At 34.8% G+C, this 18,647-nt stretch overlaps 1 protein-coding gene across 1 annotated transcript in view; it reads left to right on the top strand.

Moving 5' to 3' along the window:
* The window catches only part of MTREX (Mtr4 exosome RNA helicase), a 105,536-nt gene that overhangs the window by 57,976 nt on the left and 28,913 nt on the right, over nt 1-18,647 (top strand). The window contains exon 19 of the mRNA XM_045998832.1: nt 8,877-9,005. Coding sequence (XP_045854788.1) covers nt 8,877-9,005 — 129 coding nt within the window. The remainder of the gene's footprint in view (nt 1-8,876; nt 9,006-18,647) is intronic.

The following is an 18,647-nucleotide window of genomic DNA, read 5'->3' as shown; positions in this document are numbered from 1 at the left end:
TCTGTTCATGAGTTGATAGACATTTGGATTGTTTCTACCTCTGGGCTATTACAAATAATACCTCTATAAACATCCATGTCTGAGTTTTTGTGTGGACATATGTTTTCATTTCTCTTGAGACTGAAATTGCTGGATCCTGTGGATACTGTATGACCATTTAAAGAACTTCCAGGTTGTTTCTAAAGTGGCTGCATCATTTCACATTCCCATTAACAATGTATAATGGTTTTTATTTCTTCACATCCTCACCACACTTAATGTCTGACTTTTTTATTACACTCGGTATATAGTGGTATCTCATTGTGGTCTTGATTTGTATTTCCCTGCTGACTAATATTGCCAAGGATCTATTTATGTGCTTATTGGCCATTTGTATATTCTTTGGAGAAATGTCTTCAGCTCTTTGACCCACCCACATTCAAATTGAGTTGTCATTTTATTACTAAATTATATGAGTTCTTTATCATATTTGATTTCCAGATATTTGTCTCCCATTTTGTGGATTATCTTCACTTTTTTTTTTCTTTTAAGATTTTATTTATTTGACAGAGATCACAAGTAGGCAGAGAGGCAGGCAGAGAGAGAGGAGGAAGCAGGCTCCCTGCTGAGCAGAGAGCCCGATGCAGGACTCGATCCCAGACCCTGAGAGCATGACCTGAGCCGAAGGCAGAGGCTTTAACCCACTGAGCCACCCAAGCGCCCCTATCTTCACTTTCTTGATAGTGCCTTTTGATGCGGAAGGTTTTAATTTTGATGAAATCAAAATTAAGTCTTTATTTTTTTCTTGTTACTCACGGTTTTGATGTCATATATAAAAATTACTGCCAACATCAAGGTCATGAAGATTTACCTCTGTGTTTTCTTCTAAGAGTTTTATAGTTTCACCTATTATATTTAGGTTCCTGATCCGTTTTCTGTATGTGGTATAAGGTAAGGGTCTACCTTCATTCTTGTCCTAGCCCTGGTTATTAGAAAGTTTTTTCCTCATAAAATGATCATGTCATCCTTGTCAAAACTCAGAAGATCAAAAAAAAAAAAAAAACCTCAGAAGATCATAGACACATGGCTTTACTTCTAGACTCTCAGTTCCATTTCATTGACCTCTGTCTATTCCAATGCCAGTACCATATGGTCTTCATTTACCATATCTTTATAGTTAAGTTTCAAAAAAATAGATTTATGAGTTCTCCAACTTTGTTCTTCTTTTTCAAGATTGTTTTGGCTATTCTGGGATCCTTACAGTTTCATATGAATTCGATTATTTGCTTGTCAGTTTTTCCAAAGAAGTCAGCTGGATTCTGAAGAGGGCTTGCACTGAATCTGAGCATGGAGAATACTGCTGGCTTAACATAATTGAGTTTTTCAGTCATGAACATAGCCTGTTTTCTTTATATTTACACTTTTTAATAAAAGATTTATTTATTTTAGAGAGAGAAAGTGAGAGAGAACAAGCTTTGATGAGGGGTAGAGGCAGAGAGAATCCTCAAGCTTCTCCCAGCTAAGCAAGAAGCCCAGCATAGGGCTAGATTACAACAACCCTGAGATCATGACCCGTGCTGAAATCAAGATTCAGTTGCTTAACCAACTGAGCCACAGAGGCGCCCCTTACTTAGATATTCTTAATTGGTAACTTACTGTTTTTCAAGTATAAACTTTTACTTTTTTTCTATTTATAAACCCATGTTGTATCTGCAAATACAGATGTTTTTCTCTCTTTTCAATGTGGATGCATTTTAGTTCTTTTTTTTTTTTTTTGCCTAGTCGTTATGGCTAAACCCTCAAGTACAATATTAATAGAGATGATGAGAGCAGATTTCCTAGTCTTTTTTCCAGATTTAGGGAGGAAACATCCACTGTTTATCTATTATGAATGATGATAGCTCCAGATATTTGTGAAGTGTTCTTTACCAAATTGAGAAAGTTTCTTTCTATTCATAGTTTGTTCAGTGTTTTTGTAATGAAAGATTGCTTTGTTTTATCAGATGCTTTTTATTTACCTATTCAGATAATCATGTGATTGTTTTTAATTCTGTTTTGTATTCTGATGTGGTAGATTGGGTTAATTGATTTTTAAGTGCTAAACCAACTTTGAATTATTGGGTAAATCCCACCGGTGTTGCATTATTCATTTGATTTTTTGCTGGATTCATTTTGCTAGTATGTTGCAGAAGACTTTTGCACCTACATTTCTTGTGATGTCTTTGTCTGGGTTTCCTAACAGATTAATGCTGGCCTCATAATGAGTTTGGAAGTATTCCACTTCTCTTCTGTTTTTTGACGAGTTTTTGAAGAAATGGTATTAATTTTTTTTTTTGGAAGAATTTGGCAGTGAGAACACCTGAGCCTTGGCTTTTATTTGAGTGTAGTTTATGATTATTAACTCAGTTTGATAGGTCTGTTCAGATTGTTTATTTCTTCTTGGGTTAGTTTTAATGATTTGCTTTCTTAGAAATTAGTCTATTTCATCTAAGTTACCTAATTTACTTGTATATAATTGTTCATGGTATTACTTTATAATCCTTTTTATTTCCAGAAGGTAGTTTAGTAATGGCCTCTCCTTCATTTCTTATTCTTATAATTTGAATCTTTCATCTAGTTAAGTGTTTGTCAATTTTGTTGATCTCAAAGAACCAGCTTTTGGTTTCACTGATTTTTTTTTTCTACTTTTCATTATCATTAATTTCTGCTCCATTTTTGTTAATCCTTCTATGTGCTAGCTTTAGTTCTAGTTTTCTGGGGGGTTTTTTATTGTCTTAAGGTAGGAGGTCAGGTTATTAATTCGAGATATTTTTTCCATTTTGATCCAGGCATTTATGCTTGTAAATTCCCCTCCATGGAGATATTTTAACTGCATCCCATAAGTTTTGGTGTAGTTTTCTTCATTTTCATTTACTTCCAAGTATTTTCTAATTTCGCTTTTGATTTCTTCTTTGTGACCCACTGGCAGTTTAGAGGCATGTGTTAATTTCCATCTATTTGTGAAATTCCCAAATTTCTGTCTGTTTTTTATTTCTAATGTCATTTCTTTTTTGTTGAGAAATAATTGTCATATTTCAGTCCTTTCAAATTTCTTGAAATTTTTATTTAATGGCCTGACATGGTCTGCCCTCAGAATGTTTTATGTGCAGTTGAGGAGAATGTGTATTCTGTTTTGGGTGAGATATTCTATAGATGTCTGTTAGGTCTGGTTCATTTATGGTGTTGTTCAAGTCTTTTGTTTCTTTTCTTGCAAATCTTTGTTTGTTCTGTGCATTAAAGTAAGGTATTGAAGACTCAACTATTTTTCAATTGCTCTATCTCCATTTCTGTCAATTAAAGTGTGTCTCCTATACACTGCATAGTTGGATCTTTTTTTATTCAGCCTGAAAAATCTCTACCTTTTGTTTGGGTTCTTTAATCAATTGGTTAATCTGTTCACCTAAGTGTTATTAATATCATTGGATTTGGGTCTTTCATTGTGCTTTTTTTCTTTAGTCTCACTTCTTTTTTTGTTTTTCTGGTTCTCTACTGCTTTCTTTTGCATTAAGTGCTTATGTTCTAACATAACATTTCAGTTTATTTTAATGATTTCTTTCTCTACTTTTTATATTTTTTTCTCTACATCTCTATTTTTTGTTTTTTTCTTAGTGGTTGTTAGGGTCTTTCATATTCAGTATTTCCATATTAACTTAATAGAATAAATTTCAGATTTATACTGAATTGCATTGAGATAATAGAAACATTACTCCTGTATACACTTGTTCCATTTTTCCTCTTGTATAATCTATAAGTGTTACAAATCCAATATTACATGTTACAATTATTACTTAATATGATTTTATGATTTATAAAGAAGGTTAGAGAAGAAAGAGCAAGTATTTGTTTATAGCTTTTGTTACATTAATCTCATTTTTTATTATTTCTGGTTTATTTTATTGGATCCTGTGGATTCAAGTTACCATCTGGTGTTATTGCCTTAGCTCAGTACAACTGTGCTCCTACCCATTATTACCAACATACACATTATTAAGTATGTTGCAGACTTAATAATTTATTATAGATGTATAGTTTAATTTTTAAATCATTTAGTAGAAAAAGAAATAATTTTTATACTGTCTTTTATAGTTATATAGTTACTGTTACCAGTGCTCTGATTTTTCATGTAGATTTACTAATGTCTAGTGTCACTTGCTTTCAGCCTCAAGAATTTCTCATATTTTTTATAAAGTGGGTTCTGCTAGCAACAAATTTTCTGTTTTTGTTTATCTGGGAATATCCATTTTTGAAAAACAACTTTGCTGGATTTATAAATTCTTGGTTAACAAGTGTTTTTCTGTGAATATGCCAATCCACTGCCTTCTGGTCTCCATTGTTTTTCTGAGAGGTTTTTGCTGTTAATTTTATTGTGGTCCACTGTAAGGAGTCTTTTTTTTTTTTTTTTTTTTTTTCCCCCTCTTGCAGATTTCAAGATTCTCTGTTTTGGCTTTTTGCATTTTTACTATGATGTGTCTCTGTTTATCTCTTTATACTTACTCTACTTTGAGTCCATTGAATTTCCCAAGTATGTAGATTAATATTTTTCAGTTAATTTGGGACATTTTCAGCCATTATTTCATCAGATATTTTTTCATCTTTTTCTCTCTTCTCCTGGTAGTCACATTATGGGTGTATTGTACTTATTGGTATCCTGCATTCGTCTAAGGTTCTGTTCATTGTCTCTTTTTTCCCCCTGCTCTTCGGGTTACATAATCTCTCAGTCTACGTACAAACACTTTCTTCTGCTACTTCAGATCTCTTGAGCCCATTCAGTGATTTCTTTCATTTCAGGCATACTTGTGCTTATGAATTCAAGAATTTCCTTTTTGGTCGTTTTTAATCATACCTATCTCTATTGATATTCTGTATTTGATATAACATTGTTATTTTACCTTCCTTTACTTAATTATGATTCCTTTAGTTGTTTGAAAATATTTATACTGGCTACCTTTTAAGCCTTTGTTTAATGCAATATCTGGTCATTCTCATAGGCATTTTCTTCTGTTGCCTGCTTTTTTCTGGTATTTAGGTATTGGATCATACCTTTCTATTCATGTCTTACAATTTTTTCTTTGAAATTGAAATTTTAAATAATATATTGTAGCACTTTTGGTACTGGTCCCTCTTTCCCTCCCCTCACACAGTTATATTGTTATTTCTTGTTTATTAGTTTAGTGATTAGCTTGATGGAGTAAAGTCTGTTCCAGTCCCACTTATAAACTTCTTTGTTCTGAAAAAAAAAAAAAACCAAAAAACAAAAACAAAAAAAAACTTCTTTGTTCTGAGTGACACTTTAGGACTTGTGGAGTACGTGAAGGATGGAAGCAGTATCCTCAAATCTTTTTTTTTTTTTTTTTTTTTTTTTTGAGATTGTATTTACTCATTTAGAGACAGAGCATGGATAGGTGGGGGCTGAAAGAGAGGGAGATGAGCAGACCCCTGCGGAGTGGGAATCCCTCGTGGGGTTCAATTCCAGAACCCTGAGATCATGACCTGAGCTGAAATCAAGAATAGGATGCATAACCAACTGAGAGAACCACGGGCCCTAAGCGTCAGGTCTTTATGGCTTGCCTCTCCCAGCATGACAGCAGTGCCCTAAAACAAGGGTAGTTGAGGCCTCAGTATTCTCAGCAGTCCTACACCTAAGATAGAGCCTCGGGCCAACCATTGGTGGCTGGGCAGAAGAAGGGTGCCCCCAGCACTCAGCCTCACTTAACCAGAACTTATGCTCATCAGTGGGTTGGTGGGAGCAGGATAAGCAATGCTGCCATCCTATGTCTTCTGGGAAGATGGCCCTCCAACTGAGAGCTGCAGGGAGAGGGAGCCCCTACTGTGTTTTTGGATTCACTAGTCTGCAGTTTTTGTCTTGCTGAACTAAAAGTGAGGTGGAAATGATCTTGGTTTAGAGATCAGACTCATGTTATTTGTAATAAATTTTGCGGATTTTCTTGAATAGATGTTTCTTCACTTCCTGTGTGCCCTGAGGACCATTTCCAGAGACTTTACATGGTTGGTTTTTTATAACTTTCCCAAGTTTGCTATAGAGCAGGGTTTGTGATGCATTCCTTATGTTGTCATGCTGGTAATTGATGTCAGGTTTTATATTTTTAAAGGAGAAAATTATACCTAACATAATTATAGTTACATTTGCACACACATAGTGAACAAGTTTTTAAATGATTTACTTTTCTTGGTCCTTAATCCATGTATAAAAGTAGTGTCGATGAGAATTCTTTTAGGCAAATATGGAATGGGGAGAAGAACACATCTCAGTTTTTTTCTGCTTAAGTTGGTGGTGAAACTCATTTCTCCACTGAGTTACTTACCTTTGTTCACTAAAAACGTGAAGTACTTAGTTTATTGATTTTGTAGCCTAGGTCAGAATACTAATAACAGATTTTTGTGGTTAATGGGTTTGGTAGAAAGAGGAAAAATACACAGTAAGGAAGAAGATATTTGAAGCATTTTAAATAGGTAAAAATGTAATTGTCAACATTGTCAGAATTTATTTTATATTTCTTTACCTTCTACAAACTTGAAATTTCCATCAAAAGTATATTTTAATCTGATAATTTCCATTTATAGTGTGAAATTAGGCACATTTTAAAAGTAGTGAAAAGTTAGGAAAAAGAAAGTTCAATTATATGATTAAGAAGTTAAAAATAAGGACATAGGTGTAAAAATTAAAAGAATGTATACTAAGACCATCATTAAGCCAACTAGAACATTTAGTAACTATTCTCTTATGTAAAGGATGACATTGTTGATCCACCTTTACCACAGTATAGAGCTTAGACAAAGTTCAGTGAGAACGATTTTATCATCTTTGTTTTTCAAGAGAGAGAGAGAGAAGCACACAAGTAGTGGGGAGGGACAGAAGGAGAGGGAGAGAGAGTCTTAAGCAGGCCTCATGCTCAGCACAGAGCCCAACTCTGATACCGTGATCTGAGCCAAAATCGAGTCAGACACTTAATCAACTGAGCCACTTGGGTGCCCCGAATCATTTTATAATCTTTAAGAAATAATTTTAACAGAAGATTTCCATTGAATGCCTCAATAAAGAAGTCTTTGAAGGGTGTTCCCATAGTATGCTTAAGCATATCTCTAATGTGAATGATTTTGGTAGTTTTACAAAGAAAGATGACGTAGATATACTTGAGTTCCAATGGTCACTTCTCTGATTGTTTTGCTTACAGAGGAAGAATATTAAGTTTAAAAATAAAATCCATAGGATTGGAACTAAACACAAAAGACAGTTTTAGATTATCTAAATACAGTACAGATCGTTCATAAATCTTAGATTATTTTTGTTTGAATACTCACTTGTCCCCTAACACTTTGGAGTTCATTCATTCATCAAACTTTGGAATGGGTCTTACCCAGATGGTTTTTTCCCTTCTGGAGGCAAAGATAACAGTCATTGATTCTCCTTACAGTCTTTTGTCCTGTAGAAGAATTTAACAGTTGGATTATAACTTCCTAGCTCACTGTTTCATAAAATCATTTTATTTTGACTAAGCTTTACATAAATACATAATTTTTGCAGCTACAAACTTAATTGAAAATACTAATCAGGGGATGCCTGGATGGCTTACTTCACTGGTCAGTGAAGCATCTGCCTCCTGTTCAGTGGGGAGTCTGCTTCTCTTTCTCTCCCTCTGCAGCTCCCCTTGCTTGCACTCTTGCTCTCTCTTTCTGTCAAATAAATAAATAAAATATTTTGTTAAAAAAGTAAATACTATTTACCTTTGGTTTGTTTCTGTACCAAAATGAAGACTGTTTTGATGAAACATCTTTAAAAATAAGAAAAAAACCATATTTGGGAAAAAAAAGAAGTACATGGAGGAAAAAAACTGAGTTTTGAGGAATGGAGCTTATGCTTTCAGAAATTTGAATTCAGTAATTTAAAATAATTATGATTGTATTTTTGGTTTGCATTTGGAAATGTATTTGTTAAGTGATTGGTAGTTTATTGCAGAAATCAATCGTAGCTATGGGTTTATTGTCATTCTTGAAAGTTTTTCAGTTTTGAAGAATAACTATTCCTAGAGGATACCAAGCACTTAGTTCTTTGACATGTTTACTCTTCAGTCAAAATAACTTTCTTTTTATCTATTTTATGCAAAAGGGATCATTCAAAAAAGACCAAGAAAATATCTTAATGCTCTTTGAAGTATACTGCTGTCAAGCAAATTATCATAAATTATATATTTAATCCTTGGATCTTGAGAACCATATTTTTATTAGAGAAATAAAAGACAAAAGTCTTTTAATAAAATGATATAAAATCATGTTAATGAGGTGCCAGTGTACTAAGCAATAAAGTAATCTACTTTAGTATAATTTACATGTTGTTTAATTGGGATAATTTGTAGACACATTTATTTTCTGAAACTGTTCATTTCTAATAGTTTCCTTTTCTAATTCTATAACATTAAATAAAATTAAAAACTAATCATTGGAAACTTAAAATGGCATTTTATGTCAATTAATGGTTCGTACTTTTTTTTTTCAAAGATTTATTTTAGAGAGAAACAGAGTGTGAGCAGAGAGGGAGGGCAGCTGATTCTATTTAAGTTCATAAGTATCAAGTCTATAACCATACCACCCTGACCATACAAACACTCAATCTCATTTGAATTCATAAGTATCAAGTAATTTCTGTGTGTTTTCATCTAGTGGAGAATGTTGAAGGATGAAGGACAGACAGCCCTCATTGCATGAAATAAACATTTACTGTGCTATATGTGCCATTCATAATGCTAAATACTGAGAACATAATCCCTGTACCTATGGAACTTAAAATTTGTGGGCCAGGATTTAAGAAATAATGAGCTTCTTCTATCTTGTTTTTTTTCTAGCCTAATTCAGGTGAACTGGATCCTTTATATGTAGTTGAAGTACTTCTGCGCTGTAGCAAAGAAAGTTTGAAAAATTCAGCTACTGAGGCTGCAAAACCAGCTAAACCTGATGAGAAAGGAGAGATGCAGGTTTGCACTTTATTTTCCATCTTCAGATTTCAAATACTTTTTGAATTATTTATAATCACTAGATTTCCTGAATATGATTGTAATGAACATAATGTCTTGATTTCTAAATGGGAAGATTTCAAGGCTTTTAAAGGTATGTTAAAGCCATCTAAAATATCAGAAGGTTGGTTAATGAGATTTAAACTCTGTTTCTAGGGGCACCCGGGTGGCTCAGTCGGCTAAGTGCCTGCCTTCCACCTTCGGCTCAGGTCATGATCCCAGGGTCCTGGGATTGAGCCACGCATCCGGCTCCCTGCTCAGTGAAGGGCCTGCTTCGCCCCCTCCCTCTTCCTGCTGCTCTTCCTACTTGTGATCTCTCACTCTCTGTCAAGTAAATAAATAAAATCTTCAAAAAAAAAAAAAATCTTGTTCTATTATCAAATTTTGATCAGGTAAATAATGATAAAGTAAAGGATAAAGAGAATATAATAATATAAATTTTTACATGAAGTTGGATTTTACTTGAACTGTAATGATGTTTTATCATTTTTGTGATGAAATAACGTTACAGTTTTACTTCATCCTATTTATTGTATTCCTATGAAATACTGAAGCAGGAATTTGATAATTAAAAATCCTGCATAAGTTTCCTTAGTTGAAACCATTTAATTTACATGTGCTTTTAACAGAATTTTAGTTGAAGTATAGTTGACATAATATATTAATCTGAGGCTTGCAGTATAGTTTTTATATATTAGAAATGCTCACCACAATAAGTGTAGTAACCATCTGCCATCATACAAAGTTATTACAGTATTATTGGCTGTATTCCCTATGCTGTACTTGTCATCCCTGTGACTTATTTCATAACTGGAAGTTGTTATCTCTTAATCCCCTTTACCTGTTTCATCTGTCACCTCACCCACCACCCCTCAGGCAACCACCAATTGTTCTCTGTATTTATGAGTGTGTGTTTGGTTTTGTTTGTTCCTTTCGTTTTTTTAGATTTTACATATAAGTGAAATCATGAGGTATTTATCTTTGCCTGATTTATTTCACTTAACATATTAACCATGGTGTTGCGCTTTCATCCATGTTGTTACACATGACAAGATTTCATTCTTTTTTATGCCTGAGTAATACTACTCTGTGTGTATATGTGTAACACATCTTCTTTATCCATTCATCTGTTAATGGACAATTAGATTGCTTTTTATCTTGGCTGTTATATATAATGCTGCAATAAGCATAGAGATGCATGTATCTTTTCAAATTAGTGTATTTATTTTTTTAGGGTTGATACCCAGAAGTGGAATTATTGGATCATATGGTACTTTTGTTGCTAATTTTTGAGGAGCTGCCACATTGTTTTCCACTGTGGCTGTATGCATTTATATTCTCACCAACAGTGCATGAGGGTTCCCTTTTCTCCACATCCTTACCAATACTTACTTCTTATTTTTGTGATACTAGCCATTCTTACAGGTGGGTGGTGATATTTCATTGTGGTTTTGATTTGCATTTCCCTGATAGTTAGTATTACTGAGCATCTTTTCATGTGTATGTCAGCTCTCTGAATATCTTCTTTGGAAGCCTGTCTTTTCAGGTCCTCTGTCTATTTTTTAGTCAGATTTTGTATATGTATTTAGTTTTATGAGTTCTTTTTTTTATTATTATTATTAACTTCTTATTGGGTATGTCATTTGTAGATATCTTCTCCCATCAAGTAGATTGCCTTTTCATTTTGTGGATGGTTTCCTTTGTCCTGTTAAAGTTTTATAGTTTGATGTAGAACCTTTTGTTTATTTTTGTTTGTGTTGTCCTTGCCTGAGGAGCCTGATCCCAAAAAAAAAAAAAAAAAAAAAAGAATTGCTAATGCAATAGTACCTATGTTTTCTTTTAGAAGGTTTTAAAATTGTTTTGTTTTTTTTTTAAAGATTTTATTTATTTATTTGACAGAGAGAGAGATCACAAGTAGGCAGAGAGGCAAGCAGAGAGAGTGAGAGGGAAGCAGGCTCCCCGCCGAGCAGAGAGCCCAGCCCGATGCGGGACTCGATCCCAGGACCCCGAGACCACGACCCGAGCCGAAGGCAGTGGCCCAAACCACTTGTTTTGTTTTTGTTTTTTTGTGTGTTTTTTTTTTTTTTTTTTACAGAGAGAACGTGAGTGGGGGCGGGGGAGGGACAGAAAGAGAGAATCTGAAGCAGGCTCTGCGCATAGCACAGATTGTGACATGGGGCTCCATCTCATAACCTGAGCTGAAACCAAGAGTCAGATGCTTAACTAACTGAGCCACCCAAACGTTCCTTCTTCTAGGAGTTTTATAGTTTCAGGTCTTGTATTTAGGTCTTTAATTCATTTTTTTTATACAGTATAGAAAAGTAGTCCAGTTTAATTCTTTTGCATGTGACTGTCCAGTTTTCTCAGCACTGTTTGTCACTTAAATTCTCTTTTCCACATTATACATTCTGATTACCTCATTTTTTTAAGGTTAATTGACCATTTAATGGTGGGTTTATTTCTGAACTCTGTTCTGTCCCATTGATCTGGGTTTTTTTTGTGCCAGTACCATACTGCTTTGATTATATAACTTTGTAGTGTATTTTGAAATCTGGAATTGTGTTGAGCTCCAGCTTTTTTCTTCTTTCTCAAGATTGCTTTGGCTATTTGACTTGATGATTCTACATCAAGATGTTTGTGTTTAAGATTGTGTGTTTTAAGATTATGTGTTTTAGTTCTTCAAAAAATACCATTTGTATTTTGATAAGGATTGCATTAAATCTGCAGATTGTTATGAGTGGTATTTCTTTTTCTTTTTTTTTTTTAAGATTTTATTTATTCGAGAGAGAGCACAGGCAGTGGGAGGGACAGTAGGAGAGGGAGAAACAGACCCTGCTCTGAGCATAGGGCTTCATCTCAGGATCCCAGGATCATGGCCTGAGCTGAAGGCAGACATTTAACCAAACTGACCCACTCAGACGCCCTGAGTGGTATAGACATTTTAACAGTATTCTTTTAGCCCCTGAGTATGGTATATCTATCCTTTATTTGTGTCATCTTCTCTTTCTTTCATCACTGTGTTATAGTCTTCAGAGTGCAGGGACTTTTCACCTTTTTGGTTAACTTTATTCCTAGATGTTTTATTCTTCTTGGTGAAATTGCAAATGGGATTGTTTTCTTAATGTCTCTTTTACAGTTTATCAGTGTGGAGAAGCATAACATAAATAATAATTGATCCTGCTGCAACTTCACTAAACTTGTTTATTCTAACAATTTTTGGTAGAGTATGGCTTTCTATATATAATACTGTGTCATTTGTAAATGGTGACAGTTTTATTTCTTTCTTCCCAATTTGGATGCCTTTTATTTCATTTTTATGTCTGATTGCTATGACTAGGATTTCCAATACTATGTGGAATAAAAGTGGCAATAGTAGTCATGTTTTCCTTCTTCCTAACCTTAGAGGAAAAGTTTTCAGCTTTTTATCATTGAGAATAGTATTAACTGGTTTTGTTATGTGTATTATATCACGTTGAGGTATATACCAGTTTTGTTGGGTTATTATCATGAACAGATGTTGTATTTTGTTACATGTTTTTTTCATCTGTGGAAATGATATGACTTTTATCCTTTTGTAAATGTGCTGTATCATGTTGGTTGATTTATGGATTTTGAACCATCCTTATATCCCTAGAACAGATCCCACTTGATCATGGTGAATGATACTTTTAATGTATTATTGAAGTCAGTTGCTAATACTTAGTTGTGGGTTTCTGCATCAGTGTTCATCACAGACAAGTTTGTAATTTTCTTTTTTTGTAGTGTCTTCGTGTGTTTTAAGAAGTAGTATTATGTTGGACTCATAGAATGAATTTGGAAGCATTCCTTCCTCTTCGATTTTTTAAAAATAATTTGACAAAGAATAGATACTAACTCTCATTTAAATGTTTGGTATAATGGGGTACCTAGGTGGCTCAGTTAGTTAAGTGTCTGCCTTTGGCTCAAGTCATGATTCAAGGGTCCTGGGATCAAGCCCCATGTCAGGCTCCTTGCTCATAGGGTAGCCTGCTTCTCCCTCTACCTCTGCCTGCTGCTCCCCCTGCTTGTGCTCTCTCTATCTCTCCCTCTCTCTCCATCAAATAAATAAAATCTTAAAAAAATAAAAATAAGGAAATAAGTATTTGGTATAATGTGCCTGTGAAACCATTTAGTCTTAGACTTTCATTTGTTTGTAGTTTTTTGATTTTTAATTCAATTTCAGTACTAGTAGTTGGTCTGTTCACATTTTATTTTTTCTTGATTCACTCTTGGAAGATTTTATGTTTCTAGTTTATCGGTTTCTTATAAATGGTCCGATTATTGCCATATAATTCTTGGACAACTCTATTATCATTTTTTGGTGTTGGTTGTAACTTCTATCTTATTTCTGACTTCATTTATTTGAATTATCTCTCTTCGTTGATGAGTCTGGCTAAAAGTTTATCAATTCTGTTTATCTTTTCAAAGAACCAGCTCTTAGTTTTATTGTTTATTGTTCTTTGTTGTTTTTTAAAGACTCTATTTCCCTTATTTTCACTCTTACCTTTTTTTTTCCCTACTTTTTTCCTATATAACTTTGTTTACTTTTTTTCTAGTTCCTTTAGGCATAAGGTTAGATTATTTGGTATTTTTCTTGTTTCTGGATTTAGGCCTGTATCATACGATAAACTTTTATAAACTGCTTTAGATGCATCTCAAAGATTTTGAATTGTTGTGTTTCTGTATTGATTTGTTTCAAGGTATTTTTAAAATTTTCTCTTTGATGTCTTTGTTGACTCATTAATTGTTCTGTAACCTGTTGTTTGGTCTCCTTGTCTTTATGTTTTTTCCAGTTTTTCTTCATTAATTGAATTTTAGTTTAATACCATTGTGGTTGGAAAAGATGCTTGGTATGATTTCTGCCTTCTTAAATTTATTGAGACTTGTTTTGTGGCCTAACATGATCTGTCCTGGAAAATATTCCATGTGCACTTGAAAATTATGTTCTGTTCTGCTGTTTTTGAATGGAACATTTTGTATATATCTGTCTAGTCTACGTTTTCAAAGCAACTGTTTCCTGGTTGATTTTCTCTCTAGATGATCTATTGATGTAAATGTTAAAATTCCCTACTATTATTGTATTACTGTCACTTTCTCCAGTTGTGTCGCTTGGTACTTGCTTTATATACGTAACTGCTCCTGTGTTGGATGTATAAAAAATTTATAGTTGTTGGACTGCCTGGTTGGCCCAAGTTGGTTAAGTGTTTGACTCTTGGTCTCAGCTTAGGTCTTGACTTAGGGTTGTGAGGGGTTGTTTGTTTGGGAAACTCTCTCTCTCTCCTTCAATTCTGAATCATGGTCTTGCTGGGAATAATATTCTAGGTTTTTGGGTTTTTTCCTGTTCAACACTTTGAGTATATTGTGCCACTTCGTTTTAGCCTACAAAGTTTCTCCTGAAAAATTATCTGATAGCCTTATGGGGTTTCTCTTTTATGTTACTTGTTGCTTTTCTCTCGCTGCTTTTAAAATTCTCTCATTTATCTTTAATTATATTAATATTTTGCTTATTGTCTTCTTGATGTGGACCTCCTTGAGGTCATCTTGTTTGTGGCTTTCTGTGGTTCCTAAATCCTCATGTCCCTTTTCCTCTCCCAGGTTAGGGACATTTTCAGCTATTATTTCTTCAAATAAGTTTTCTGCTGCTTTCTCTCTTGTCTCCTTCTGAGAGTGGTATAATTTTAAAAAATATTTTATGTATGTATGTATGTATTTATTTATTTATTTGACAGAGAGAGAGAGAGATCACAAGTAGGCAGACAGGCAGGCAGAGGGAGAGAGGGAAGTAGTCTCCATGCTGAGCAGAGAGCCCGATGTGGGGCTCAATCCCAGGACCCTGAGATCAGGACCTGAGAAGAATGCAGAGACCTAACCCACTGAACCACCCAGGTGCCCCGAGAGTGGTATAATTTGAATGTTAGTACACTTAATATTGTCCTAGAAGTACCATAACTTACTCTCATTTTTCAAGGTTGTTTTTGTTTTGTTTTGTTTTTTTTACCCTGTTCATCTTGGGCATTTCCACTATACCTTATCTGCCAGCACACTGCTTCATTCATCTGCATTCTCTAATCTGATGTGTATTTCCTTTAGTGTATTTTTCATTTTAGTTACTGTATTCTTCAGCTCTGATTGGTTCATTTTATATTTTCTGTCTTTTTATTGAAGTTCTCACTGAGTTTATCCACTGTACTTTTTTTCTTTTTAAATATTTTTGTTTTTAAGTAATCTCTACATCCACGGTGGGGCTTGAACCTGCAACCCCAAGATCAACAGTAACACACTGTAACCACAAAGCCAGCCAGGTACCCCTTAGTTTATCCATTCTACTCTTAAGTCCAGTGAACATCTTTATGACCATTACTTTAGATAATTCTTTATCAAGTTGCTTGCTTAGCTCCACTTTATTTGGTTCTTTTTCTGATGTTTTGCCTTGTTCTTTCATTTGAAACATATTCCTCTGTCTCTCATTTTGTTTGACTGTTTGTTTATTAGATAGGTCAGCTGTGTCTCCTGATGTTAAATGTAGTAACCCTGTATAGAAGACATTTGTGGTGCCCTGTAGCACAGAACCCCCAATCACCAGAGCCAGCTGGTCCTGGGTGTCTCCTGTGTTACCCTTCTATTGTAGCTAGGCCCTGACTGCTTCAGGAATGCTGATGGACAGGACCAGGCCCCAGACCAGCTCACTCAGAGGTCCAGCTGTAACTGTTGAGGTCATACTGATGGGTGGGATGCCAGTTCCAGCCACTGTTGCTTGGTAGTTGTATTGGCAGTAGTTGTTTTGGGTGTGCGTAGGTTCTAGCTGAGGCTGCCTGATGGATATGGTGTGGCATGAGCCACTTTGGAGGGGCTTCTGCCAGGACATGTGGGTTGGTAAGGACACATCCACAGGGGAACACCAGAGCAGGTTGAGCAGTACTAGCAGGGTAAGTGGAGCGTGTCAGAACTGGCTTCCATAAGTATCAGGCCAGCTAGGCTGTAGGAGGGAAAGAAAAATGGCACCAGATAGCACTTTGTCCCTGGAGAAAGCTCCTATACTTCCAGCCCCTCTGGCACGTACCCTAAAATTAGTAAATCTCCTTCACTTATAACTCATACAGTTTTCAAACTGCTGCCTCTCTTCTGGGTTCCAGCCTGAATGATGGCACTTCAGGAGTGAACCCTAAGGTTCCTATAGCCCTCTAGCTCTCCTGGAGTTACGTGTCCCAGATTTTCAAAGCCAGATGTTATAAGGGGTTTGTCTTCCTAATGCACATCCCCAGGGCGGGGGTGCCTGATGTGGGATTTGATCCTTTGACTCCTCAGAGTAGAACTCTGTGCCAGAGATAACACTCCTGTTTGGCGTCACCCTGCTGAGGGGTTTGGTTCCCAACCATGTCTCTGCCCGTTCTACCCATCTCAGTATGGCCTTTTCTATATCTTTATTGTGGAAAAGCTTTTATGCTAGTCTTTGGGCCCTTTTCAGAGTGAATTGCACTGTATATAGTTACAGTCCTGATGTGTCCATGGGAGGAGATGAGCTCAGGATCCTCCTACTCTGCCATCTTCCCAAGCTCCTCAGTGTACCTATGCTTTCAATTAAATTCGAAACATTCAGTTTGTTACATGAGATACCTATATTTCTTGAACATCCCCCTTTCTGTTTTTTTAAATAAATATAGGTAAAATCTCACTGTTGAGATGGCACATAAGTATTTGAAGGCTGATACACTGGAATTTTGTTATTCTAAAATATTGTTTTAAGTATGTGGTGTATTCCTAGATTTTTTAGGGAATGTCATTGTAATCATATATGTCATAATAAGCTTTGATTTATCAAAATTAAAATCTGCCACTGCAGAGTCAGGGCTGCTGCTTTGGATTAGTTCAGATGACAATGGAATCCAGAATTGGCAGTATTTAAGGAGACTGTTCATTATTAAATGTTTTAAATAATAATTAAGATATATATTATTAATAATAATTAATAATAATAATAATTAAGTATATAATTATATACTTCTGAATCCCAGCTATCCCTTGGTTTCTAGTCTTCAGTCTTAAAATTTGTTCCATAGAATTCCAGCACCATTGAAACTTGTATGATTTTTTTCCATAATGTTTATTTTACAATTGACTGCTTAACTGTGAATGAGAGTAAAACTCCCACAATTTAGCAGATAGTCATTGTACTCAAAGTTATTGCAACTTGGAATGGCAAATACATGGCACACGTGTCAGCATTCTTTTTCTCTCATGGCAGACATGATAAATCGTGGTATTCTTTCCCAGTGAACATTTAGATTCTTCTAAGAAAATGATCTGATGACTAATTCATTAGAGTTAGCATTTTAAGGAAAACGGGTTTGTTGTCTGTCTTGCTTTTAGGCTCAGATTTTAAGCCTAGCAGCTGTTCCCATTTTACTTAAAGATACTAAGAAACTTAAAAAAAAAAAAAAGATACTAAGAAACTTTATAGTACTTCACAATCATGATTTGTCTCAGTTTAATAGCCTCTGCAGGTTAGACGTCATTGGATCCTAGACAAACTGTGTCTATAGCGTTTTTTTGATTGAGGTATAATTGACTTTTAACATTTTTTATTCAGTTTATTTCAGGAAATTAAGGGGAGGTGTGTTAACATGAAGTATATATTTCATGTTATCTGTGGTTTCAAGGGGTTTACAGCTTAATGGGGGAATATTTTGTGCTCCACTTGCTGAATATCAGAAATGCATCCTCTCACTGGGGTAGAGTGTGTCTGAGGAGGGAGATCAGTAAAGGTTTTATAAAAGAAGTATTAAGAAATTCACCCGATTTGTAGAAATATTTTCAGACAAGCATTGCATTTACAGCAATGGAAGCAACATATACAGAGCATGAAACGTTCCTTTTTTGTTTTTGTTTTTTAAAGATTCATTATTTGAGAGAGAGAGAGAATGAGTGAGGGGAAGGGCAGAGTGAGGGAGAAAATCAGTCCAGACTCCCTGCTGAGCTTGGAGTCTGCTTTCAGGACCCTGAGATCATGACCCGAACCAAAACCAAGAGTCAGACACCCAACAAACTGAGCCACCCAGGCACCTCGAAATGTCCCTTTTTTAAAAGAAGTAGGTTCTGTTATATGTGGTTAAATGATAAAGGTACAAAAAAGAGAAGGACTGTAGCTTAAGAGATGGAATACATATATATTGTTTGCTTTTATAAATTTAATATCTTGAATAGGAATCCTGGACACAGAGAAATCATTCCACAGATAATTTATAAGGAAATTTCATCTTTCAACTGCAGTTACTATGTAGCCTGGGTAGGTTTGAACCAGACTTCCTTTACATGAGATAGGAGTAGGAAATGGGATTTCCATAGTCATTTTCTTTCCTTTAACTTGGGAGTATGTGCAATACCAAATTTAGCTTTTTAAATGCTTCTTAGATTGCTGCAAGCTTTTGGTTAATTTCTAGAGTCCTAGAAAGAAAATTAGATCAAGACACACTTTTAGTTTTTAAAAATCTAAAATTTAATAAAACACATCAGTTTAAATAACTTTGCCTGGACTTGATTAAAATGTAGCTGGTTCAAAAAATACATTTCCTAAAAAATAAAATAAGA

This window comes from Meles meles, chromosome 3 (genome assembly GCF_922984935.1).
Source record: "Meles meles chromosome 3, mMelMel3.1 paternal haplotype, whole genome shotgun sequence".
NCBI classification, from domain to species: Eukaryota; Metazoa; Chordata; class Mammalia; order Carnivora; family Mustelidae; genus Meles; species Meles meles.
This window is presented reverse-complemented; position numbering and strand designations above follow the sequence as displayed.